At 42.2% G+C, this 26,989-nt stretch overlaps 1 protein-coding gene across 3 annotated transcripts in view; it reads left to right on the plus strand.

Moving 5' to 3' along the window:
- Positions 1–26,989, plus strand: part of KIF25 (kinesin family member 25) — a 161,928-nt gene that overhangs the window by 94,455 nt on the left and 40,484 nt on the right. For all 3 annotated transcript variants that reach the window (XR_012243938.1, XM_073627535.1, XM_073627536.1), the window contains one exon: positions 26,129–26,266. Coding sequence is in view for 2 of the 3 variants with exons in the window: in XM_073627535.1 (XP_073483636.1) it covers positions 26,129–26,266 (138 nt within the window). In the remaining variant the exon portion in view is untranslated. The remainder of the gene's footprint in view (positions 1–26,128; positions 26,267–26,989) is intronic.

Below are 26,989 nucleotides of genomic sequence, written 5' to 3' on the forward strand. Positions count from 1 at the left end.
CTGCAGGAGGGAGTACCTTCAGGTGAGCTGGATGTGGTGAGCGAGGGCCGGGTCATAGATTGGGGTTCACCCAGAGTGTTGGAGAGGTTCGGATCAGTGGAGAAGTTGTTCTCCTGGTCCTCCCCTGAGGAGGGCTCCAGTGAGGAATAATGGGAAACTGGAGATTCCCCATCTGTTGATGCCCCATCTGACAAAGTGGAGGAACCACAGTCTCCAGCATGGACCCCAGTACAGTCCAGCAGGATCTTCATAAATCAGCCTTCTACTACCCAGACCAGGGTGCCCACCTACAGGCAATGGGTCATTAAGGCCCCAAATGCCTGTGTCCTGCCGGAAAAAGGGAAAATCAAAGAGTTACTCCGACTCTCAAGATTTCAGCGGAAAGTGCAAAGAAGGGTAGCCTTTGAGTGGGGCTTTGATTACCCCTATGTCCCAACCCAGACCATGAACATCATAGATAGCTCATGGGGACAGTGGGAGGTTGACAAGGTTTGGGACTTTTTGCATGTCCCCAAGCCACTCCGGGTGCCAGAGAGTGAAGTATGGTCCCGTTTCAAGAACATCAAGCAAGAGTGGAGCTTGAGACATGCAATCCACAGAGACCGGGTCCTGATTGTGAAGGCGGGTCGGCCTACCAGGAGCTATTCAGTCTCAGTCAGAGGGAGGGTAATGTTCGGAGCAGGTTGCCTGATCCCCGGTTCTATGTGTGAGGAAGGACTGCTGTGCTGTGCAGCCCACATGGAGCTGGCCACCAGGACTGCAAGAACAGGGCAGGATCTGGGTGGTTTTCCCTAATGACACTTTAAAAATTTTACAGGGAGAGCTTTTGCCCGCCACCCAGGGTGCCTGATGGAAAGAAAGATATCATGGACACTAGGGTGCACTGTCCCTGTTAAACCTTCCTACTACCTGACTTTCGGGAGGGACCCCTCCACCTAGGAGCCACCAGAAGGTTTTCTTTTGATACTGGCATGTCTGTTTAGGCTGCACTCTGCAGGAAGTCTCTTATGCCTTGTACACACGGTCGGATTTTCCGACGGAAAATGTTCGATGGGACCTTTTTGTCAGAAATTCCGACCGTGTGTAGGCTCCATCGGACATTTTCCATCGGAATTTACACCGCACAAAATTTGAGATCTGGATCTCAAATTTTCCAACAACAAAATCCGTTCTCGTAAAGTCTGATCGTTTGTACACAATTCCGACACACAAATGGCCATGCATGCTCAGAATAAATTACGAGACGGAAGCGCTGGGTCGGGTAAACTAGCGTTCATAATGGAGATAGCACATTCGTCACGCTGCAGTTTTTAAAATAGTTTAATGCAGCGCATTCTCTTCTTCTTTATAATACTAGAATAATGAAGTTGTTCTGCTGCTCATATTCACACAGAGTTCTGACAAACTGAATCTTTATTATTTCTCGTGATCTCCTGAATAATATTATTTATTTTTTTCATCAGATCTCCATAATAAGGTTTCTAATTTTTGTATATATATATATATATATATATATATATATAGTGGTAGTGTGGTACCCCAACCAGTATATGCGTTCAGGATTCTCAACCAGGCAGGTCGAGGGGCTCCAGGGTATTTGCTTGCTTGAGAGGAAACTGGCTTTTCAATTTCCTCATTATTTAGTAAAGTCCACTTTGGGAACTGGAGCCCGGGTCCAGGTTTTGAGACTCACTGGCACACTGATTGTTCAGGTGTGTGTGGGCCTGATAGTAGAGTCAGGACCATGGTTCTGGGCTCCACCCAGAGAGACAGGAGGTCTCCAGGAGTCCAGGCTTGCAAGGCAGAACCCAGAGAGTGCAGAGGTGCACTGAAGTATCCAGAGAGTGCAGGGGTGCACTGAAGTATCCAGAGAGTGCAGACTGTAAGGTAAAAGCCAGAGACCTGAGTCTGAGGTCGCTGACAGTAGTCAGGAGAGCTCCATGTGGGAGCCTGAGCAGTGGTGTGTCTGCTGCTGAAGAGAGCCAGGTGGCTCGGTATTTTGTTTGCAAGGCTGCATGTGTAAGCCAGGAGGCTAAATATCCTTTTGTTTAAAGCTGATGGTGAAAACCCCCTGCGAGGGAAACTACTTTTGTTTTTCATTTCTGGAACTTTGATTTTCTTTAATAAAAGTGGGCCAAAAAAGCCCTGAAAAGGAATCATCTGTGTGGACTGTTCTCGCTAGTGGGTGCTACACTTGAGCTAAACAACCCCCAAACCTCACAATATATATATATATATATATATATATATATATATATATGTGTAGCGCTGGTAGATTTACAATCTAACGCTGATTAGGTAAATTTAGTAAATTGTGTGTTAGGAAGGTTAAAAGTTCGCCTCTGTCCCAGCTTGGCTGACGTTGTGTGTGCTTCCGTGCTGACCGGTGGGTGTCGCTGTTACCATTAGTCAGTGTTGGAAGGGCAACGTGTCGAAGTGTATAGATGCTCCTCTGTCTCGGAGGCAAGCTCAGTGGAGGTGGTCCTCCGAGTTGCATTCTGGGCGAGGGTATTTATGGGACAGACGCCATGTTCTAGGGTCTTTTTTTTACAGCCACCTGCTGGCTGGCCGACAGGTATGCGTTAAGGAGCTACCTCGTGGTCCTCCAATCGGGAGGCCCACGATGCTACGGCGCAGGGGTGGGTCCAGAGGCTTGTCTGGGGCCTACCACCGCGGCCGAGGAATGGTCCTGAGCTGTCGGTCCTGTGTGACGAAGCTGGGCAGCCGAGGAGATCCCAGGGGAGGACCCGTCTTGGAGAGATCACGCAGTGTGCTGTTCTATAGAGGGGCCTGGTGACTCAGCTGGAGGACGTATCCAAAAGAAGTAACCATACAGCATAGTGTCGCCGGTTCAGCTTAAAGGTTCAGGCACTGTGACTGACTGTTCACTGCAGAAGATCTGATACATCCTGTGGCAGAGGATCGTGCAGATTTACCTCCCCGAGTAAGTCTGTGGCAGAGACTTTAGATTCGTGCTGCGTACTGGCTGCTAGACCGGTGAGAGAGGCCTATCCAGACGAGCAAAGAGTGTGTCCCATGAGGGGAACGCATTCCACATAATTATTTGAGTTCTACTGGGACATTTGTTGCTAAGATTTTGCAAGAAGATATTTGAGTTTCTTCTGAGAGTTTCCTTTTCCATCTCTTTCTTGCTACTTCCTAAAGTTTGACTGTTCAATAAAGCATTGAAAACGTACTCTGGTGTTGGTGCGTGTGTGATCCAGCAGTGAACTCAACGGAAACCCTAGATCCGGTGTCGGTGAAACAGAGGGAAGCAAAGTGAAGGTAACAGACCCATTTAACTGCTTGCTGACCGCCGGCCGTCAATTGACGGCCAGGCGGTGCAGCTCTCGTGGCGGGCGGGCGTCATATGACGGCCTCGCTTTCCCAGCCCACTAGAGGGCGCGCGCACGCCGCCGACGGCGATCACGCGCGCCCACCGTGTCACTGGGCACCCGGTGCGCGTGCCCGGCGGCCGCGATGTCCGCCGGGCACCCGTGATTACCGGTAACACAGCAGGGCTGTGGATCTGTGTGTGTAAACACACGGATCCACGGTCCTGTCAGAGGAGAGGAGACCGATGGTATGTTCCCAGTACAGAGGAACACTGATCGGTCTCCTCCCCTAGTGAGTCCCCACCCCCTACAGTTAGAATCACTCCCTGGCAACACAGTTAACCCTTCGATCACCACCTAGTGTTAACCCCTTCCCTGCCTGTCACATTTATACAGTAATCAATGCATTTTTATAGCACGGATCGCTGTATAAATGTGAATGGTCCCAAATATGTGTCAAAAGTGTCCGATATGTCCGCCGCAATATCGCAGTCACAATAAAAATCGCAGATCGCCGCCATTACTAAGTAAAAAAATTATAAAAAAATAAAAATGTTATAAATCTATCCCCTATATTGTAGACGCTATAACTTTTGGGCAAACAAATCTATATACGCTTATTGCGATTTTTTTTTACCAAAAATATGTATAAGAATACATATCAGCCTAAACTGAGAAAAAATTTGTTTTAAATAAAAAAAATTGGATATTTATTATCGTAAAAGGTAAAAATTATTGTGTTTTTTTTTGTAAACTTGTCACTCTTTTTTTGTTTATAGCGCAAAAAATAAAAACTGCAGAGGTGATCAAATACCACTAAAAGAAAGCTCTATTTGTGGGGAAAAAATGCTAACAATTTTATTTGGGTACAGTGTTGTATGACCGCGCAATTGTCATTCAAAATGTGACAGCGCTGAAAGCTGAAAAATGGCTTGGGCAGGAAGGGGGTGAAAATGCACTGTATTGAGGTGGTTAAACCAGCAGCTCCACCTTGAGTTAGTGCTATATATATATATATATTTTTTTTTTTTGTATTTTGGAAATGTACCCGCCTACTCACAAACAAACTGTGCTTTTTGAAGTAAAACACATCGGCAAGTATTTCAGAAAAAAATAGCCATTTATTCTGGGTCATAACAAAATAAAGAGGAAGGCAACGCTGGAGAAACTGCTGAAATTGGCGAAGCCTTTGTACCCCAGGGCACACATAAACTATTTGCCAGCCAAAATTGGTGGCCTGAGGAGTCCATATAATAGTGAGCACAATCTGGTCCAGGACTCCAAGAGATCAGGAACAGCAGCAGATGACATCTATGTACCCAGGCTGTGGTCATACCACAGCCTGCGTCTTTTGCCAGACCAGACTGAACCCAGGCCATCACTTTTTTGTCTTCCTTACATGCTTCCTTCCAGGCTGTGGCTGTGGTGTTGGAGGTGTGGCAGGAGGTGGAGGAGAAGAAGGAGGATGGTCGATCTCACACAGGTGGGTTTTTCTTGTGAGTTGGCCCCTCATCCCCTTATTTTGGTTCCTCACACAAGAGGAGGCATTGGCCCTCCTCCATTTGCTGCATTTTGTATGCAGTCATGCATGCAAAGGCCTCTTGGAGAGTGGGGTTGGCTTTGAGGGCCTCATTAGCCTCCCTAATAAGCCTGAGCGCTGCCTCCTCCACGTTACTCCCCTTCCTGGCTCTTTTGTTTGGAAGGCGGAGGGAGGGACCTGGGATTCTGTGAGGCTCCTACTGGGCACGGCCACCTCCTGGCTGCCACTTACCCCTGCCACCTCCTGGCTGCCACAATCCCCAGCCTCCTCCTGGCTGCCACTTTCCACAGCCTCCTCCTGACTGAGGCTTTCCTGTGTCTGAAAAAGGGACATAGTTTTAGTTTATTGTTCATCAATCACACGCAATTTTCAGCTCATGACTGTTGCAAATTGAATTTTAATAAATAGAAAAGACTATCATTTGGACCCCAGCATTTTTAATTCTTGTCCCTTACATTTTTGGCCACTACTGTCTATTGATATATAAAACACTTTAATAAATCAGCAATTAGTGATCAAAAATAACATCTATTTCACATCATTTATTTTATGACAAGAAATATGTTGAACAATACTATACCTGACTCAAGCTGGGCTCCTTCGCTTCTTCCTGGCGGAAGCCTCAGCTGAGTTGAGAGGGATTCCCTGACTTCAGTCTGGTCTGCCAGAAAATGAAGTCTCTCATACTACCACAGCCTGGGTACATAAATGTCATCTGCTGCTGCTCCTGATCTCATGGATTTCTGGACCTTAGTACGCTCACGATTATATGTGCTCCTCAGACCACCAATTTTTTTTTTTAAAACGGTGATGTCTGCCGTGGGGACCCGCGGCTTCACCAACTCCAGCAGTTTCTCCATTGCTGCCTGCCTCTTTATTTTGTTATTATAATGCGGGTGTTTAACCTGCCACAGACAGGGCAGCTCCCTGTATTTATCAATGAATATTGGTAGGAAACTGTGGTCTTTGAACCCAACCATTTTCTCTGCAAGACACAACACAAGACAAACCCTAATGTCAGGCGAAACTCTCCTAATCTTGACCCAATATATGCCTCAATCTATAAGCAGTATGGGCCACTGATGCACCAACTTAAAATTGTACCGGTCGTCGCTTCCGCAACTCCATCCTCCGCTCACAGATTGTACGTACAACGCACGCTTGTTAGGCTTTATATAGACTGCGCATGCGTGAAACTCCACCCGTCCCTGACGTTCTTTCTAGTCTATTCCCTGCCCATTGTCTTTCGCCGCAGTAGGTAGAGAACATGTCGGAGACACAGCAGGTGCATGCAGAGGAGAGTAGCAACGACGAAAGCCCGGAGCCACGAACGTCCCGATCCCGGAGGAGATTTAGGGCCTCAAATATGTAATTTGAAGAGATGGTGGACATCTTGAAGAGGGCCAACTATGATGGGAAGTATGGACTGTACCTAAATCCCAATGATTCAGTGTAAGGAGATGACACTCAGCAGCTGTTTACACATCTGGACACAGGAGCACTAGTGTGGGACACCAGAACAAACTTTTTGTCCCACACAGGTGCTCCAGTGGATACTAGGGGTGTCTCCATGTGTGAAAATTGTACAAAAAAGGGAAGTATTCCAGCTTTAGAAAGGAACAAAAAATTTCTTAAGCTTGGAACTCGGCCAAAACAGACAATTGTACGACACTTCCAAGCAATGTTTCATATTCCTATTTCTGCCATCAAATATCTGTGTGCTAAGTATACCTATTTTTTATTCACATAGTGGAGAAAAGACTCGGGACATCTGAGGACACCACAAACCCCACACCTCCTAAAGAAGGGGAAATCCCAAAGCCACAATCAGAGGATGAGGAGGGAGACGTTTATGAAGTGGGCGAAATTGTCACCACAACAGGTGAGTGTCTGAGACCACAGCTTCAGGTAATAGATGGATGCCTGCATATTTATAATACATGGTATGTTTTTCTATTTTAGGTGATGTGGATATTGAGAAAGAAGAATCTCATTTCACAAGTGAAAGTGCCCAGATCCTCATCAGGGAGATAATGGGGTGCAATTGTGATTTAGAAAATATAAAAGAAAACATCAATGATGTTCAACAAAAAATGAAGAACTTCATTGCTGTTTTAGGCAGAATAGAAAACACACAAAAATTGTACCGTTTTATTGTGTATTTTTTCTTTTAAAAATAAGTTTTAAAGTTTGTTAAAAGCCAAATTTTGAAGATGCACACGGTGTGTCAACATGTGCTATCTGCCATCACGGGATATCAATGTATTTGTTTTGTGGGTGCAACCCCTTCCTCGCAACTCAAGTAGGTGAGAGGACGGGGTTGCACCCCCAAAACACGTCCATTGATCCCCCATGATGGGAGCTAGCACATGTCGACATTAGGCATGGGATCAGGAGAGAAATCCCCAGTTTGAATCACAATTTGTGTGCATCTTCAAAATGTGTTTTTTACAGTGGTGACATCACTCCATCTGATGAAGGCAATATCAACACAGTTTGTACACAGAAGTGAAGTGTCATAATACAAAAATATGAATACACACTGTACAAATTGAAGCGCTTTGTTACATTCTGCAATTACCTATCAAGATAATAGGAGAACAAAACTTTAAACAGTACCATTTGAAAGTATTCTGGCAGGCCCTTGCACTAGATGCTTTGGTGAATTCATCCATAAATATGACCGCAAAAGAGGTAGGTATAGTGTGTGTGGGTTTGGCAAAGTCAGCAGATAGAGGATTGGTATCGGTTGACTTCGTGGTTGAGGTGAGGGAGGGTTCAAAATGATTTGGAACCCCCCCAAAAAAGCCTCTTGCACTCTGCATGAATTTAAAGACACAAATAACATTTGTACACATTTTAGGGGGTGTTTAGGCTAAAGCACTACTATGGAGCTGACAAAATACATTGTTAAGTGACTAGGCTAGGTGTGTATGGGCCCAGGATAGCATGCTGGGGAGGTTAGTGAAGGCAAATATGCATGAAAGACCAAAAAGGAAGTTTAAAAGCTTCCAGCATGCATGAGGACAAAAGGGACATTCACAGCATATTACAATCATGGTAATTAGGGAATGATAAATGAAATACAATACATTAGCACACATGAAATACATAGAATGTGATGTTAAAGGAGAAAACCTACCCTAATATAGTCCTTCTGCAGGACCTGAATTATGGCAGAACAGGTCTCTGGAATAATGATCCCCAGAGCCTGGGGGGAGATGCCTGTTGAGAACTTGAGGTCCTGGAGACTTCTCCCCGTCGCCAAGTACCGCAACATGGCGACTAGCCTCTGCTCGGGAGTGATGGCTTGCCGCATGCAGGTGTCCTGCCTGCTAATATAAGGGGACAGCAAAGCCAACAAACAGTGAAAAACGGGGTCCGTCTTCTGAAGATCATTTCTAAAATCATCAGAATTATTCTCACGGATCTCCCGCAACAAAGGCATATGAGAGAATTGGTCACGCTGGAGCAACCAATTCTTCATCCATGAACTCCTCCCCACCCTGTTCATGGACTGGGCTTGGGTCAATGCAAGAACCCCAACACCAAGCCCCTGCATAGCATGAACTCTACGACAAGTACGTAACCGCAACATGGCTTCAAAACGGTCGGCTGGTCAGAACAAACTAACAGAACACTCAAAAACAGAAAGGCTTGAGAAGAGCGAGCTGAAAATCAGAAATGAGCAGATAAGAACACACTGAGAAATCAAATACGTACTATAATAATAATAATACGCACTGACAAACAAATGCGAACTGACTACACGCACTGAAGAACAGATACGAACCCACAAGCACAAACTGAAGAGCAGTAACGATCTGAACAGCACAAGTCTGAAAAGTGCGAATCGTCTCTCACCAAACTTCCACTAATACGAGATTAGCAGAAGGAGCCCAAAGGATGGCGCACATGGTATTGAACTTCCCTTTTCTAATGCTGTTCTACATCACCGCGTTCTTGACGTTCGCAAATTCCGACCAACTTTGTGTGACCGTGTGTATGCAAGACAAGTTTGAGCCAACATCTGTTGGAAAAAAAACATGGATTTTGTCGGAATGTGCGATCGTGTGTACGGGGCATTAGACTCCTTTTGAGGGAGTGACAGTAAAAACAGGGAAATGCATGCCTTTCTGATACATTTGAAAAAAATGTGTGTTTATTCACTGAGTAGAAGATGATAACCCCTTCTACCTATTGAATGTTGTATAGTTAGACTGTGTGTATGTTTTGTCTTCTCTTAGGAACACAGGGATGGGACGACTGTCCATCCCCACCGTGGGACAACAGATGAAGACCTGTGGTAGGGAAAGTATTCCTACCCCAGGAATAGTGCTCTGCCTCCACTTGTATGACTGTAGCTGTAGGAATCTGTAGGCTAGGATGTATGTGTAGAATGTACAATTGTATATACATGTTAAAAATGTAAATAATAAATTTTTGTACTTTTATACAAAATTCCCATCCAAGTTGTCACCCTTTTCCCCTCCAACTAAATTATATGGGATACCCTTTACTCCTGGGCCCAGGAGGAATTTTTGTAAATCCTTTTCCACAGCTGAGGACAGCTGTGATTTTTGGTGGGGGGTGAATGTAGCACCCTTTACCAGTAGGTAGGTGCTAGTAAGGTTTATTTTACTAGGTTAGCCAGCACAGGTAAATTTAGGCAGGCTTATGCTGCGCACCAGGCCTGTCTGTTTTGATCTGGGGGCTGGGAGTGGTCAGAGTAGCTGTGGGCGTTACCACCTGTGCTCTGGCTCTGAGGCACCTCCCCCTGTTCCAAGGAAAATGTTCTGGAAAGGGGGCTGGGCCTGGAACTGGAGTGGCAGGCAGCTTGTGTATGAGAATTCCCATCGAGCTTGGCAGGGGGCGGCCTCATATAAAAGCTGAGGTGATTCTCCACGGGGGACAGAGTCGGCTGGGTGAAGAGAGGAATGGCATGTTAGTCAGTCGCAGGAGGCCATCCCCATCTGGGGGGGGGGCTGATCGCAGGAGAGCCCCGGGGAGAGCTGTGAGGGAACATTGCCTCTACACAATCATTGGCAATGTCTCTGCCACCACACGGTCAGATGGCAGGGAACTCCTGGAGCAGAAGGGCAGGTGAAGCTGGCGGTACGCATAGTCCAGTCAAAGTTCCTCATCAAGGACTCAGGGCTGTTGGAAGTTCGGTGAGTGTTACCACAGTGGGGCTGGAGGTGCCAAGGGCTGGAGTGCCAAGGAGTCTGTGAAGGGAACTCTGCTAGTACATGGTCACTAGTGGTGTCTTCATCAATACACACGGTGGATGATGGGGAGTCCTGGATCAGAAAAGAGACTGTGGGGATCTGTGTCAAGTCGATGCTGCCTGCGGGCACATGATTTGCAAGTTGGGCTGGCTGGGAACAGTAGTCCATATTTCCTACAAGATATGCTTTTAACCCACTGGGCCTCCGGGGAGAGGTTCTGCAGGCCTTTGGCCTAGTGTCAGGGAGCAACAAGAGCCATAGGAGGGAGGCTTATTCAGAGTGGGCCCCTTACTATTCAATAGAAGAGGATGTGTCATATTTCAATACCGTAACTAAGTTTTGTGCAGGAGGAACCAAGTGTACAGGAGGAAACAGGTAATGGGCAGGAGGTGAAAGAGATCTAAGAACATTGATTTTACACGGTCATTAGTGATGTCTCAGCCACCACATGGTCGGATGGCGGAACTCTTAGATGGAATAGTCTGTGGGGGTTGAGCTGCAGGAGGAACATCAGTCTGCATGGAGATGCAGGAGGAGATTCATACCTAAATATGCACATTACATCTTCTGGCTCTAACTTTATTCAGAATGTACTAAATCCTTAAATATGATGGCAATAACTTATCCTATAGGCATCCCATATTCCTAATCCCTATCCAAGTTGTACCCCACAATAAAAACAACAAAAACAAAGCTTGCAAAAGACTGTTCATTGTCTCTGGAATTGATGTATGAAGTCTGGCAGTGGGGTGATTTGGCAGATTATTTGTTACTAGTTGCAACACCATGGCTACATAAACAATGAATTGGTCCAATAAAAGAGAAGCCACACTTGTATTGCCTCAAGCTTAGCATCTTTCTCTCAGCTGTCCATTAAAAGGGCTCATGGCTGATGCATGGTACAGTGCCAGGAGTTATATTTTACCCCAACAGAGGTCTCTTAAGATTTAAAGTGGCCATTCTGGGGGTGTTAAGCCATCTACCCAATATCTTGTCAAATTTCTCAGGAATTCCTTAATGCATGAGAAATTAAATGCTAATGTCACCTTAACCCAAAATAACATTGTCTGAAGTTTTACAGAAGCTTCCTATCAATGTATATCTGCTGCAACAGCACAAAAACATTGTTGTTGAAGGAAACCTGTACTAAAATAAATAGAACCTCCTTTTGCCTGTCTGGTTGTCTGGCTGGCTGGCTCAGGTTTCAGTACTTTTGAATTCAATGACCCAGGACAGGTGTTAAGTATATAAAATTACTACTTTAATTTTTCCAGGTCAGTGAGTCAGAAAATATAAAGGCTATTGGACCAACATGACAGCTATGATACTGGCATTTTTAGCAATTATCACAAAGTAAATGAAAGTAGCACTGGTAGTGGCAGCTCAGTCCTTTCCACCAAATCCATAAGGCCTCATGTACACTGCTGCTGGTAAACGGACATTCAGAGGCAGCTGGACACTTTTTCCAGCTGCCCCTGAACTCATCCAATATTAGCTTATGTGTACATGTACACAGGTTTGTTTACTGAAGTTTTTAGGCAGTTGTGTTTTAGAGGCTTTTCTTTGAAGGCAAAAAAATCGGTTCAGACGCCGATTTTTCTGACGTTTCAGACGCCAGATGCGGCTAAACGCGCCTAAACATGGTACCGGCGTTTTGAAACTTTTTCGTTTAGAAGCGATTTAAGGGTGCCCTATTTTTTTACATTACAAAAAAAATTATAAAAAAATTATGAAAAACCACTAAAACATTTTTGAAAAACTTGTAATTGCTTGCAATGCTTGATAGACCATTTAATATACCCCTAATGAGCCTTTGATCCAATTCAATATACCACTAGACTCTTATGTACAAATTTTAAGATTTGAACCAGATGACCCCACCATTGAGCTTGACCCCCTCCCTACTTGATCAAACATAGTTGCATGAAATTTATTTTCTGACTGTTTTAATTTCATTTTGCCCTCATGTTAAATTTTCAAGCCTCAGCAACAGCAACATCAGGAGCATTTCCTCACATATGTTCATTATGGGATCCATAGTCAAAGCACCAAAATTAAGAGAGGTATATACAAGTAGGCTGCTCTCTCAGCTGCTGCTACTCACTCTTGTCTCACAGAATGGCTGAAATAGTTAATAAATACTGTTTTTTTTGTGCTTTGGGAGTGTTTACTGATGTTATCTTAAATAAACGCTCCTAGACTCAAACGCAGCAAAACGCGACTAAAGGCGGCTTGCAAACTCGGCTTGCAAACTTGGCTAAACGGGTGTTTTCAAATCCAGTTTCAAGCTGTCAGGAAAAACATTCAGAAGAGGTTGCCTGAGCGTCCCTTTGTACATTAGGCCTAAGTAGTGTACCTAGTCCTGATAAAGGATACTAAGCAGCCAGTATTTCTATTCAGTTATGCTCATGCCACCACTAATCCGGCATATGCCAAGCCTCTGTAAAACACCAGAAGTGGCAGATACAGCCACTTCACCATGACAGGGGGAACTGGAACTAGTGACTATAAATCCTTCTTTAATCAGCACCTTATCTCTTGTCAAAAGAAGTTTATTGAGTATACAATATTATAAAGATACATAAAGTAAGTTTACAAGGATCTATAAAGTAAGCTCATTGTTTTACAGTAGGGATTATATAGGTAAATATCATGAAATTTCAAATATTAAACATTGGGTTCACGTAAACCTAAATTAAAGATATATATCATTTCCTTAGTTACTTTTGTAGGTATTTAAATGATTTATACCTACTATATATATTGTTTACAGGTAGAGTGTATATAGGTCAAATAAATTCTGATAATGAGCTTTAATCGTAAGGTGGAGAAAAGGAAAGAGAAAGAAGAAAAAGGGTAGAAAGGCAGAGGTATGGTCCACAAGGTTGTCCCGCTCGTCAGTTCATTATTCTTTTTAGTTCTCTTTGAAGCCTTAGAATGGGTGTCTCTGTAAGTCATTTAATCTGTTACCATGGCAACAGGACAGAGTCATTGAAATTTGACAGGAACTGTTGTTTTATCCAAGGATGCCAAAGTTTTTCAAATTTTGGAATTTGATTTTGATCGATGGCTACCATCTTAGCATGGGACATTGTATTATTCATTCTGTGAATTGTTTCTGCTAGTACCAACGTAGGAGATTTCCATGCTTTGGCCACTGTTTGTTTTGCAGCCGTTATTAGTTGGATCATAAGTTTGAATTGAGAGAGTGTTAACCATTCCGGTTTTAGATTAAGTAAAGTTATATATGGATCTGGTTGTATTATTTTTTTAAATATTTTAGATTCAATCACGAAGACTTCCTTCCAGAAGGTTTGGATTACTGGGCACGTCCACCATATGTGTAAATGTGTGCCTATTTCTGGGCATCCTCGAAAACAAAGAGCTGAGGTATTAGGTGAATATTTTGCCACTCTAGCGGGTACAAGGTACCAGCGAGTTAGGACTTTATAATTTGTCTCCAGTGCTAGGATGTTGGGTGAGGATGACTTAGATGTGAGCCATATGTTAGACCAGTCCGTGTCTTCTAAATTTCGTCCCAGGTCCTCCTCCCACCTCTGAACGTAAGAGGGTCTATTAAGATTTACTACTCCATATAATTGATTATAAAGTGATGAAATTGTACCTTTAGCAAATGGATCTTTTGTACAGATTGATTCAAAAATGGATAATTGGGATAATGGTGTATCCCCCTTTAGGAATGGTGTATAGAAATTTTTGATTTGGAGATATATAAATATCTCAGAATTTGGTAGATCATATTTTTCTCTAAGCGATGGGAATGAAAGGAATGATTTAGATGCTATGAAGTCATTTAGTGTCTGAATGCCTGATGTTGTCCAAGCTTTAAAAGAATTTGGGTAGATCCATGCCGGATAAAAGGCCGGATTTCTGATAAAAGAAAGGAGAGGATTGTGTGGAGATTGTAACTGATATTTGGTTTTTAGTTTATCCCAGAGAGATAAGAAGTGTTTAGTTATGGGATTATGAATTTTAAAGCGGTCTTTAGGATCAAGCCATAACAAGTTTGATATTAATAAAGGGTCATTTTCTGAAGCCTCTATAAATACCCATAATGGGATTTCCTGTTTTGCATGGTATTTGGACAGACTGGCCAAATGTGCTGCTCTGTAGTAGTTAGTAAAATTAGGGTATCCCAGGCCTCCTTTATTTTTGGGAAGATGTAGTGTGTGTATAGGTATACGTGGTTTAGAAGAGCCCCATATAAATGAAGTTGCTCTTTTTTGTACTATTCTCAAAAAATAGGAAGGAATTGGAATAGGGAGGACTCTGAATAGATAAAGCAATTTGGGTAGAATAGTCATTTTGATTGCATTAATCTTCCCTATCCAGGATAAAGGAAGTTGCGACCATTGTTTTATTAGATTTGTGATCTGTCTTAATACAGGAGGATAATTGGTTGAGAATAAGTCAGAATGAGATGCTGTTAAATGAATTCCAAGATATGGGATTGATTTTTCTGCCCAAGTGAATGGGAGTGCAGCCCTAGCCGGGGTCAATTCCATGTTTGTGAGCGAAATATTAAGCACTAGGCATTTCTTAGGATTAATCATAAGGCCGGATAGGGCTGCAAATCCATCAAGAGCTGGTATTAAGTTAGGACCAGAGACCTGTGGTGATGATAGAAAAAGTAATATATGGTCTGCAAATATACATAATTTGTGTGTAATACCTCCTACTTCAATGCCAGTTATAGTTTGGTCTGTTCTGATGTATTGGGCCATGGGTTCGAGTATAAGGGCAAATAATAAGGGAGATAATGGGCAACCCTGTCGGGTACCTCTTTCGATATTAAAGGCATCAGATTTGTATCCAGCGTATTTTATATAGGCTTTGGGTTTATTATATAATGCTTTGATCCATGTTAAAAAGTGGGGTCCAAAAACCCCATTTTTGTAATGAATATTGCATATATTGCCAGGATACTGTGTCAAATGCCCTCTTAATATCGAGAGATAGAAAACATAAAGGGATTTTCCGTTTTTTAGCAATATGTGCCAATAACACTGCCCTGCGTATATTATCGCCTGCCTGTCTATTTGGCATGAAGCCTACTTGATCTCTATGTATTAATTTTCCTATAATGCTATTGAGGCGTTTTGCTATTATTTTTGCTAATAATTTAATATCAAGGTTTAACAGAGAGATAGGCCGATAATTCACACAGGAAGTATCATCAGAAAGGGGTTTTGGGATCATACAAACAATTGCCATTAGTGTTTCTTGCCGAAAAGAATGTCCTTCTAGAAGTTTGTTAAAAGTTTCAGTGAGAATGGGAGAGAGTATTTCTGAGAATGTTTTATAGTATAAAGCCGAGTAGCCGTCTGGGCCTGGTCTTTTGTTAAGTTTTAGGTCTTTTATGGCGTTAGCAACTTCATCTATAGTTATAGGCTCATCCAAACTGCTTTTTTGATTCTGAGACAACTCAGGTAAGGTTATTTTTGAGAAGAAGGATTCAGCCTCTGTAGGTTTAAATTCATTGTTTGTCTTGTATAAAGTTGCGAGATGTGAGTGAAATTTATGGACTATTTTAACTGGATTACAAGTATAAACATTTTTTGATAATTTCAAACGTATTGGTTTGAAAGATTTGTTAGTTGAATTTAATGCCCGAGCCAAATATGTACCTGGTTTGTTTGTATTCATGTAGAAATTGTGTTTGGAGCGTTTGAGGGATTTATCAACTGACTCAGTGAGAAATAGATCGTATTCCAATCTAGATTTTTCCAGATGAGATTTTGTACTCTGAGATGGATTATCTTGGAATGATATGTAGGCTGCATTAAAATTGAGTTCTAGTTTTTTTGCTAGATTTTTGCCTTCCTGTTTAAATAGTGCCATTTGTCTTTGTATTGTACCACGCAAGACAGGCTTATGAGCTTCCCACAGTGTTATTGGGGAAATGTCTATTGTATTATTAATTGATATGTATTCCTTTAAAGCTTGTTCAATGGCCATCTGATGTAGTGGGTGTTTGAGCATTATGTCCGGTAAGTACCACGTTGGGTCATGCGCTTTTGGTATGGCTGAGGCTATAGTAGTGTATACTGCATTATGGTCAGACCACGGAATCGGAATTATATCTGATGCAATAATTTCTGGTATCATTCCTATTGTTAGAAAAATATGATCTATTCTGGTGAAGGTTTGATGAGGGTGCGAGAAATAAGTGAATTTCTTTTTCATTGGGTTACTTTCTCTCCACGAATCTACCAGATTGTATTTGGAAAGAAGTTGAGGAAAAGGTAATCTAGAGGTTATTTTGGATGGTGTAAAAGGTGATTTATCTAGAAATGGGAGGAGGACCTGGTTCGAATCCCCGCACATTATCACTGTTCCTATTTTGTGTGTATTAATCACTTGTAATATATGTGAGAGGAATGGTGTAGGTTGTTTGTTAGGAGCGTAGTAGGAAATCACCGTGATTGCTGTATCCATTATATAACCCATGAGTATCAGGTATCTACCTTCTGGGTCTTTAATTTCTGATGATAAGGTGAATGGTGTGGATCGGTGAAATGCAATTAGAGTTCCCCTTTGCTTGGTACAGGCAGAAGCCATGTAAATTTGTTGATAAAAAGGAGAAATATATTTTGGAGTAGAATCTTTGGTGAAGTGTGTTTCTTGGAGGCATACTATGTGAGCCTTCTTGTTATGGAAAGTACGGAAGGCTTTGGTCCTTTTTTGAGGGACATTTATTCCCTGAACATTCAGGGAAAGTATATTCAGTGGTGCCATGGCAACAGATCAAATAGTTTTGACTTACTTTTTGTTATGCAGAGCTGACTGCGCAGATCAACCTGTGTGGACTGAAGAGATGAAAAGATAGAAAAGAAACCAGTGAATTCTGGAGTAAAGAGTAAACAAAAAACATATGAGATTAGATGATACATTGTATAAATTATTTTTTGCAAGTAATTTACCCGTGAAAGAGAATAAATATCTCTCTCAGGGGAATAAGTGCCTTCGTCACACTCCCACATAATATGGTTGGGAGAATGAGGAGGGCTAATGGGGGTACACGGATCTTCCGCTTACAGGAGAGAAGTGCTATGTCAAAAGACATCAAAATGATGATTCATTAATTGGAGTACAGAATACAGTTTTTGTTGAAATTATTTATTCCAGGGTGGTTGTATATGGTTAGTCTTGCCCTAGGCTAAATAATTCAGTTAGAAAGGTACTGTTAATAACTTTGGTATTGATGAAGATAGTTTGAATTATTTTGGGATTTTAACCCTTTTAGAGTAAACAATTACATATTTTATTCATATGTAACTGTTTAGATATGTTAACTCATAAAATTGAGGTTGTATTGCTTCAGATTAGAATAAACAAAAACATAGTTCTAGGAACTAGTTAGGTACTAATATATTTGTTTTAAGAAAAGAAAGAAAAAGCTTCCATTACTTCTGGATTATTGAACATATTTGTCCTAAAAAGTAATAAATCTATTGTTATTACCTGAAAATATATAACTGAACAAGAATTTCCTTATTTCACTTATATATTCTAAGGCTATATGAATCAGAAGTAATAAGAAATATAACTGGAATGTAACATGATCCCACACAGTGTGTGACTATCAGAATGCAGTTACATTCAGTTATAAATACAGGTTTTTTTATAGAGAACCATCTCTTAGTATAATAAATGAAGAGATATCAGGAATTAGGATGTCAGTCCATTGAATCTTCTTGGTCCATGGATGATGTGGCATAACGGCCTCTTTTGTGAGAATGATGATTCCCATTTTGTTCTGAAATTTTCTGGGTGCTGCCTCAAGGTGAAGATGATGCCATTCTTCTGCGTGTGGGGGTGTTGCTGCTTGTGGGTTCTGTCAGATTTAATTTTAAACGGGTTTGTTGTAGTTCATCTGCTGATCTGCTTCTGTAAATTGTACCTTGGTAGTTAAATCTGACTGAAAAGGGGAAGCCCCATTGATACATAATGTTGTGGCGTTGCAGTTCCATTAGTTGGGGTTTCATGGATCGTCTTTTAGTAATAGTAAGTTGGGATAGGTCAGCAAAAATTTGATAATTGTGTCCTTGAAAATTAAGTTCCTTTTTTTCTCTTGCAGCAATTAATATTTGTTCTTTCGTTCTGTAATAATTAAATTTTGTGATTATATCACGTGGGGGTCCGTCTTTCTTTTTGGCTGTGAGGGCTCTGTGTACTCTGTCCAGTTCTAAACGTTCAATAGGGATATCTGGCTTTAGTTCTTGTAATAGAGCAGTAATAGTAGATTGCAGGTCTGTCACAGTTTCAGGTATTCCCCTTATGCGCAAGTTTGAACGTCTGGCTCTATTTTCGTAATCTTCGAGCTTAGTTTGAAGTATTACATTCTCTTCTTTTAATTGTTCCAATTCTGTTATATTTTCTTGGGTTGTAATTTCAATTTCATCAATTTTTATTTCTAAGGCTGCGGTGCGGTTTCCCAGCTCTCTTATTTCTTTGGTTAGGCTGTTTGTTATTTGGTCTGAGGTTTGTTTTAAAGCCTTATGAAGCATCTTTTCAAATTGTAATAATATTACTGGGGATGCTGAGGAGGCTTGTGGAGAAGTTTGTGAGAGGATTTGTTCTGTATCTGACTCAAATGGAGAGTCTTGCTGTGACATTTTCTGTCTGTGAGAGCGCCCTGATGCTGTATATTGTGAGGTGACTGGAGCTGCTTTAGTTGCAGTGAGTGCCTGTGAGCTCTTTGTGAGGTGATTTTTATTTCTGCCACGGCTTCCTCCCAGTACCCTATTTCCTGCCCAAACTTTCACAGTTTGTTCCCTGGGGCAAAAAGGTTCAAATGGATACCTTTTGAGCCTGCAGGCTCCGCTTTGTCCTTCTCTTCTCTCCTCAGCGGTGTGGAGCTCTAACAATGCATGTCTGCTCCGCTAGGCTCCGCCTCCTGTCCCCTCAGCACCTTATCTCAAACCTAACTACTTTTTGTGCTTCTTAGTATCATGCATGCTGTCATGACTTATTGCATATCATGGAGTTTGGGATGGGGACTCACACAGTGGTTGATTTGCTAGCAAGCTTCCACCTACAAATGATTTCTCAGTGGAAAATGTGGTCATCTATCACATTTACCACATTTGGGCTAAATTCCATTGCTGCGCTGCACTTGGGGAAATCAGCACATGCTCTCTGACTGGTTCACATCAACCATTTTTGTATGCTGTGTGTGGTCTGTCTGTTTACTATGACAGGAAATGTCCTGCATGTCTGCTCTTACAATGGGTACAACCACTCCACATACTGTACTTTGAAGAAAAAAAAAGGATGATAAGAAAAGGGGAGATAGCAAGACATGTAGGAGGAGATTAAAAGGAGAGAAGTGGGTGGGGGTGGAATGCAACTCAGAGTGAGGTACTGTCTGAGCCTTCTATGTGTAGAGCTGAATGTGTTCAAAAAGCCTCCATTGATGCTGATGGGAAACTGGAGGTGTTCACTATATCCAAGAATTTGCTAATGAAAACAGTATCATTAGTAGTAATCAGCATGGGTTTATGAAGGGTCGAAGGGTCTTTCTTGCCAGACCAATCTGTTAACATTCTATGAAGAAGTAAGCTGCCATCTAGATAGGGGAAGGCCTGTGGATGTGGTGTATCTGGATTTTGCAAAAGCACTTGATACAGTTCCCCATAAACACTTAATCTACAAGCTGAGGTCTGCAGGCATGGACCATAAGGTTTGTTCTTGGATAGAAAACTGGTTACAGGGGCGTGATAAATAATATGTACTCAGACTAGTCTGGAGTGGGAGATGGGGTACCCCAAGGTTCTGTCTTGGGACCAATTCTGTTTAATTTATTCATAAGTGACATAGAGGATGGGATAAATAGCTCAATCTCAGTTTTGATATGATACAAAAATAAATAGGGCAATAACTTTGCATCAGGATATAGAAATTTTACTGAAAGACCTGAACTAAACAATGGAGTGTACAACTATATGGCAAATGAGATTTAATTTGGAGAAATGTAAAATAATGCACTTGAGGGCTAAGAACATAAACGCAAGCTACTAACTGAGGGGGGAGAACCTCTGGGGGACTCAAGGATGGAGAAAGATACGGGGGTCCTAGTGGAAGACAGACTGAGCAATAGTATGCAATGTCAAGCGGAAGCTACCAAGGCTGGCAGAATTTTAGCATGCATAAAAAAGGGGATAAACTCTAGAGATAAAACTCTAATCGTGCCACTTTATAAAACTCTGGTCCGGCCACATCTAGAATATTCCGTCTAGTTCTGTTCACCAGTCCTCAGAAGGGATGTGCTGAAGATGGAGAGAGTCCAAAGAAGGGCAACAAAAGTAATAAGATGACTGGAGGACCTCAAATACGAGGAGCAACTACAAGCACTAAATTTATTCTCGCTGGAGATAAGACACTTGAGAGGGGGCATGATAGCGATTTACAAATCTCTCAGTGGTGATCCCAGTGATCCCAGTATAGCAAAAAAAGCTATTCAGTCTCAAGGGGTGTTAAGAGGACATGGGGCCACACAATGAGATTGGAGGAGAAGCAGTTTAAACTTAAGCGGCGCAGGGGGGTTTTCACTGTCAGGGCAGTAAGAATGTGGAACTCTCTTCCACAATTGGTGGTGTCAGCAGGGAGTATTGATATTTTTAAAAGACTCTTGGATATGCTGCTTAAAGAACACAATATACAGGGATATGGGAAATAATCATAGACATTGACACAGGTACACAATACTCAGGTTGAAGTGGTTGGACTATTGTCTTTATGCAACCTTACCTACTATGTACATAGTTATGTAACCTGCAAGGAAGAGCTGGGGAGAAATGAACACTGAGGAGGAGAGCAGACAGGGATTTGGCACATGTTCACAGAGGGTGCATGAACCTCCCAGTGCTTCTGAAAAAATATATAAAATTGGCTTCTAATTTTTTACACAGTTCTGGTCATTTCCTCAAAACTTTACATTTTTAAACATAAAGGTAATTTAAAACTGTTCACATAAAACAACGTGTAACTTGTTTAATGGTTTCAATTTTTTTTACTACACTGTCACAAGATGACACCTTATAAAATAGGTAACAAAACGTTGTGATCAAAGTAACAGGAAATTTCATAAAATTTCTCCATATAAAGTAAATAAGTTCTTTACATTTTCAATATGGGATTTCCTGGGCAGTAGATGTGGATCTGACTTGATCTGATAAAAATATTATACAGTATATGCTTTTTAACTATTAGAAATTTGTTAAAATACAGTTAGAAACCGTTTTAGTACTGTGTTAGAAACGATAGTCTTGACTTAATTTTCTGACCACAAGAATATAGGAGTCATTATATGATCTCCTGCTTTATAGATATTTTATTATCTATAGTGGCTGTGGAGGGGAAGGAAGATCTGGGTGTATGAGGCATTCGTAGGGTAGTTGGATTCATTTTGTGGGCATACTTTTTCCCTCTGGTAACTCAAAACAGAGTTGTAAACAGCTTTTCCCCCCATACCCTGGGCTGGTACCTGCAGACACAGGGCCTTACACAATGTGCAGAAAAAACTGGCCAATGAAATGTAACAACTGGTCCAGAGGTACTGGTGTCTGGAACAAAAAGTGGATTTATCTTCAGCTGCTCCACATGCATGCACCCTACAGACTAGCATGGACCTATTGTTTTATGAGGGACATCCAGCTCCACACCCACCTCTGCGGGGAGTTGGGGAAGTCGGGACAAAGTAATGTAATCCTCCATTGCTGCTTTATTGGGTGACCCCACTGGGAGATTGTATAGGGAAGAATAATATTCTCTGAATTCCTGTGCAATCTGGGTGGGAATGACCTTTTTTGGCCCGAGGGAGCTACGATTTGGGGCACATATGTATTAAGTCTGTGATTTCTGACCGCTTTAGCTAATAATTTCCCACACTTGTTGCCGGATTCGTAAGTAAGCTTCCAGCAGAATTGAAGCGCCGCTTTAGCCCTATAATGTAGTAGACCCACTGTTTGCCGTCAAAGTTCCTTTTCCAGTAAGGCTATAGGTGTTTGCTTATGTTCAATTCAACTTCATGTATCTTATGAAGAAGCATAAGCAATTGTTGCTCTCTTTCCCATTTGATGCACGCACCATGTTTAGTCAACACCCCTCTTATAACTGTCTTATGGACTTCCCACAGGTTACCCGGGTCACAGTCTGAGCTGTCATTTGTTTAGGAAATAGTGCTTCAACTCGTTCGTAAAATTGGTCAGAACTGCAGGGGTCTGTAACAGACTTTCATTTAACCTCCAGAATCGAGTTCTGGTGGTCGAGACTGTGGAGAGGGCGTATCGCATAGTAATAGCAGTGTGTTCTGACCATGTGATATTGCCTATGATAGGATCGTTCACTGCCTCCTATTGACTATGGGGGACCAGAAAATAATCAATTCTCAGGTACACTCTGTGAGGAGAGGAATAAAAGGTATAGTCCCTTTCACCAGAGTGATGCAGTCTCCAAACGTCTATCAGTTGGGCATTGTGTAGGTCTTGTGTTATGTGCATATCAATGCCAGGGCGTACCGAGGAAAGGCCAGATGAGGTGTCCACTGAGAGGGACAGAGGTATGTTTAAAATCGCCACCTACAATCAACTGAATTCCAAGAGCAAGTTCAGTACACAGTGGATAAAGATATCCTGACGATCATTAGGAGAATATATGGTAACCAACGTTACCCGTGTGCCACCAATAGATCCCTTGATAAACATATAACTGCCTTCAGTGTCTATTAAAGTATCATGATAGGTCCGAGGTACCTTGCCTGAAATGAGCATAGAAACTAGATTTAGCCGACACGTTAGTAGCATGATAAGACAGAGGATAGTATCGATTTCTCAGGCATGGAGGGTTACTGTTCTGAAGTGAATTTCCTGTATAAACGCCACATCAGCGTGGGCTCTTTTAAGGTCATGCAATAGCATACGCCATTTTTCAGGTATGTTCAGACTCTTCGCATTCATATATATTATATTAATATTGATAAAATCCATCGTCCCTGGGTCTAAAAAAAAAAAGGAAGGGGGAAGCAGAGGGGGAAAAGAAGGAAGAAGTATAGAAGATAAATGAACAAGAAAAAAGCAAGATCAGAACAGGACAGAACTGACTTGCCATTTACGCGTACCTGCTTGGTGGTTAGCACTGGCTTGCAGCACTAGGGTTCCTGGTTCAAATTCAGGTCAGGACATTATTTGTGTGGAATTGGCTTATGGATTTCCTTCCACACACCAAAAACATGTTGGTAGCTTAACTGCTTCAGCCCCGGAAGATTTTACCCCCTTCCTGACCAGAGCACTTTTTGAGATTCGGCACTGCGTCGCTTTAACTGACAATTGCAGGCTCGTGCGACGTTGCACCCAAACAAAATTGACATCCTTTTTTTTCTCACAAATAGAGTCTTCTTTTGGTGAGCGACAATTTTGAAAAAAACACAATATTTTTTACTTTTTGCTATAATAAATATCCCCCAAAAATATATAAAAAAAAATATTTTTTTCCTCAATTTAGGCCGATATGTATTCTTCTACATATTTTTGGTAAAAAAATTGCAATAAGCGTATATTGATTGGTTTGCGCAAAAGTTATAGTGTCTACAAAATAGGGGATAGTTTTATGGCATGTTATTATTTTTTTTTTCACTATTAATGGCGGCGATCTGCAATTTTTATCGGGACTGTGACATTATGGTGGACACATCGGACAATTTTTACACATTTTTTGGGACCATTGGCATTTATACAGCGATCAGTGCTATAAAAATGCACTGATTACTGTAAAAATGTCACTGGCAGGGAAGGGGTTAACACTAGGGGGCGATCAAGGGGTTAATTGTGTTCCCTAGTGTGTGTTCTAACTGAAGGGGGGAGGGGACTGTATAGGGGAGATGACAGATCGCTGTTCATACTCTGTATCGGCTCCGGGGGCGAGCAGCAGGCTTGCATGCGCGCCCCTAGTGGTCACAGGGCGAAGCGACGTAACATAACGGTTTGCCCAGCCCTGCCATTCTGCCACAGTACAACTGCGGCAGCTGGTCGGCAAGTGGTTAATTAGCTGATTTCCAAATTGCCCCCAGTATATCAGATAGGGACCTTAGATTGTAAGCTCCTTGAAGGCAGGGACTGATGTGAATGTACAGTGTGTAAAAGTGCTGCATGAACTGTTAGCACTAATAAATACCTGTAATAAATACATTAATACATTTAAACCTGAATCCTGGGATTAGCAAATTTTTACTAAATGCAAGCAGTATGTATATTAATACTTGAACCTTGGTGTGATTTATGTCTTTCTTCCAGATGTTTTCAGTAATCCAATATGAAATTGCCTCAGGAGCAGGAGCTTTATGTCATAAGAAAGACAGCTAACTTCTGCTCTCTTCTTATGCAAGGTGACTCTGTCCCCGCCTGTAGTTTTCTGCAGCCAGTCAATAGTGGAGGGCCTGTTTAGCCCCTCCCACAGCTCTGATCTCTGCACAGGCTATATGTCAATGTTGTCACTGCTGCTTTTAGATACTAATATCTGGGTTTGTAAAGGCATTTGGTGCACACAAAGTGGATTTATATCCTTTATGGCTATTAAGGGATATATATCAATGAAAGTTTTTGTGCCTGGAGTTCAGCTTTAAAGGGTTTCAAACTGACATTGTTGGATTATTCACTTAAGTTACATTACCAAGAATACTGCAGAATAAAGTATAGGCTTTGGGAGGTAAGTTAGGGCTGGGAAATTTTCCACTTAAAGTGATTGTAAAGTTTCTTTTTTTCTATAAAAATAATAAACATGTTATACTTACCTGCTCTGTGCAATGGTTTTGCACAGAGCAGCCCAGATCCTTCTCTTCTCAGGTCACTCTTTGGCTCTCCTGGCCCCTCCCTCCTGTTGAGTGCCCCCACAGCAAGCAGCTTGCTATGGGGGCACCCGAGCCAAGCGGCAGCTCTGTGTATCCATTCAGACACAAAGCTGCGGTTCGACCCTGCCCCCTCTCTCTCACTGGCTAACGGACTTTGATTGACAGCAGTGGGAGCCAATGGTGGGAGAGTCCCGGGCGTGAGGCACTTGTGGACATCGCTGGATCGAAATGGGGCTCAGGTAAGTATTAGAGGGGCTGCTGCACACATAAGGTTTTTTTATCTTAATGCATAGAATGCATTAAGATAAAAAAACCTTCTGCCTTTACAACCACTTTAAGTTTATGAGAGATATAGGAAGCTATCCCACCATCATTCATGAGTAACTAAAATATCAGATTCGCATTTAAAACTCAGAAGAACAGATCATAGTTTCAAACTTCACACTTACTTCACTGACTGCATGCATTTTTCAAATCAGTGACTCAGAAAGCAGTGAAGCCAAAATTAACCAGGCAACTAGCATTACAAAAGGACTTAAAGGGGTTGTAAACCTTCATGGTTTTTCACCTCAATGCATTCTATGCATTGAGGTGAAAAACCTCTTGCTGTGCAGCAGCCCCCCAGTGCCCCCGCTTTACTTACCTGAACCCTCTTTTTCTCGCGCCGGGAACAAGCACACAAGCTCTAGCCGGTGTCTCATGTCCTGATTGGCTAGATTGATATCAGCGCAGCCATTGGCTTCCTCTGGCTGTCACCCAAATCCAATGAAATGGGAGCTGGGGGTGGGGCCGAGTCCGGCATTCGTGTCTGTGGATGCAAATGCTGGACTCGGGAGCATGCCCGCAAGGTAACCCGCCCGGGAGAGCGCTTCTCCTAGGGGGTTATCTGATGCAGAGAGGAGCAGCGAGAGCCGCCGGGGGACCCCAGAAGACGAGGTTCGGGGCCACTCTGTGCAAAACGAGCTGCACGGTGGAGGTAAGTATGACATGTTTGCTATTTAAAAAGAAACGAAAAAAAAAAAACGATCCTTTACAATCACTTTAAGCAATGGCAACCCATGTAGTTGTAAATGTTGGAAAGGTTTATGATCATTGTTTAGTCTTCTGACTGATGTGTGACCTCGATTTACCTACAATATGCCTTCAATTAATTATTTAGTTACAATGTTTGCATTATGGCATATGGACAAACTGGAAGTGGAAAAACTTACACGATGATGGGACCCCATTCTGAATGTGAAACAGAAAACCACACAGAACTTGGAATTATCCCAAGAGCAGCAGAAGAGCTATTTAGGTAAAACATTATATTATGTTTGTGGATGCAGAATCTGTCAGTGACTAAATCTTGATAACCTGAATGATAACACTGCAACACATGTTAAAGATATCAGAGTACAGAATCCTGAACCATCTAATCTGCAAATCCCCACTAAAAACTCACCTTAGTCAAAGTATGTGGTGAGTCAAAGGTGATTTGGCAGTTTATTCTCCATGAAAAGAGGCCATCCTAATAATCTACCCCAAACTTGCCAGTGGTAGGTACACACTATTCGTTTTCATTCAACCTCGTGGGTTGAACAAAAACAAACTGTCAGCTTCGGTTGAAGATGGTGTTTTAACCATGCAAGGTTAGTTCAGCGCTCTCCTCCACTGAACTATTCTGGCCGGCTTTTGTCGGACAGACTGACATATACATGGCCGAAGGTTGGCTTTTGTTTTTTTGAACCGGCCGTTGTCTCCCGACATTTGGCCCCTGTGTACCCAACTTTAGGCTCACAAAAAAAAGATCATGTCTTATCTATGTAAAAAAGAGAGAGAGGAGCGCCACTAAGTAAAATCATTTATTCACCAATATAAAAACAAAGTATCAACTTACATTTAGGAGCGGTATATAGAACAGACAGATGTGATTCCTGATAGAAGAGGGGGAAGGGAACAGTCAGTGATTCCCCGGGGATGCCTCCAAACACGACGCAGTCTGGCGGGGAGGCCAGGACGGTACACAGCCTGTCTCTGC

This window comes from Aquarana catesbeiana, linkage group LG04 (assembly GCF_042186555.1).
Source record: "Aquarana catesbeiana isolate 2022-GZ linkage group LG04, ASM4218655v1, whole genome shotgun sequence".
NCBI lineage: Eukaryota > Metazoa > Chordata > Amphibia > Anura > Ranidae > Aquarana > Aquarana catesbeiana.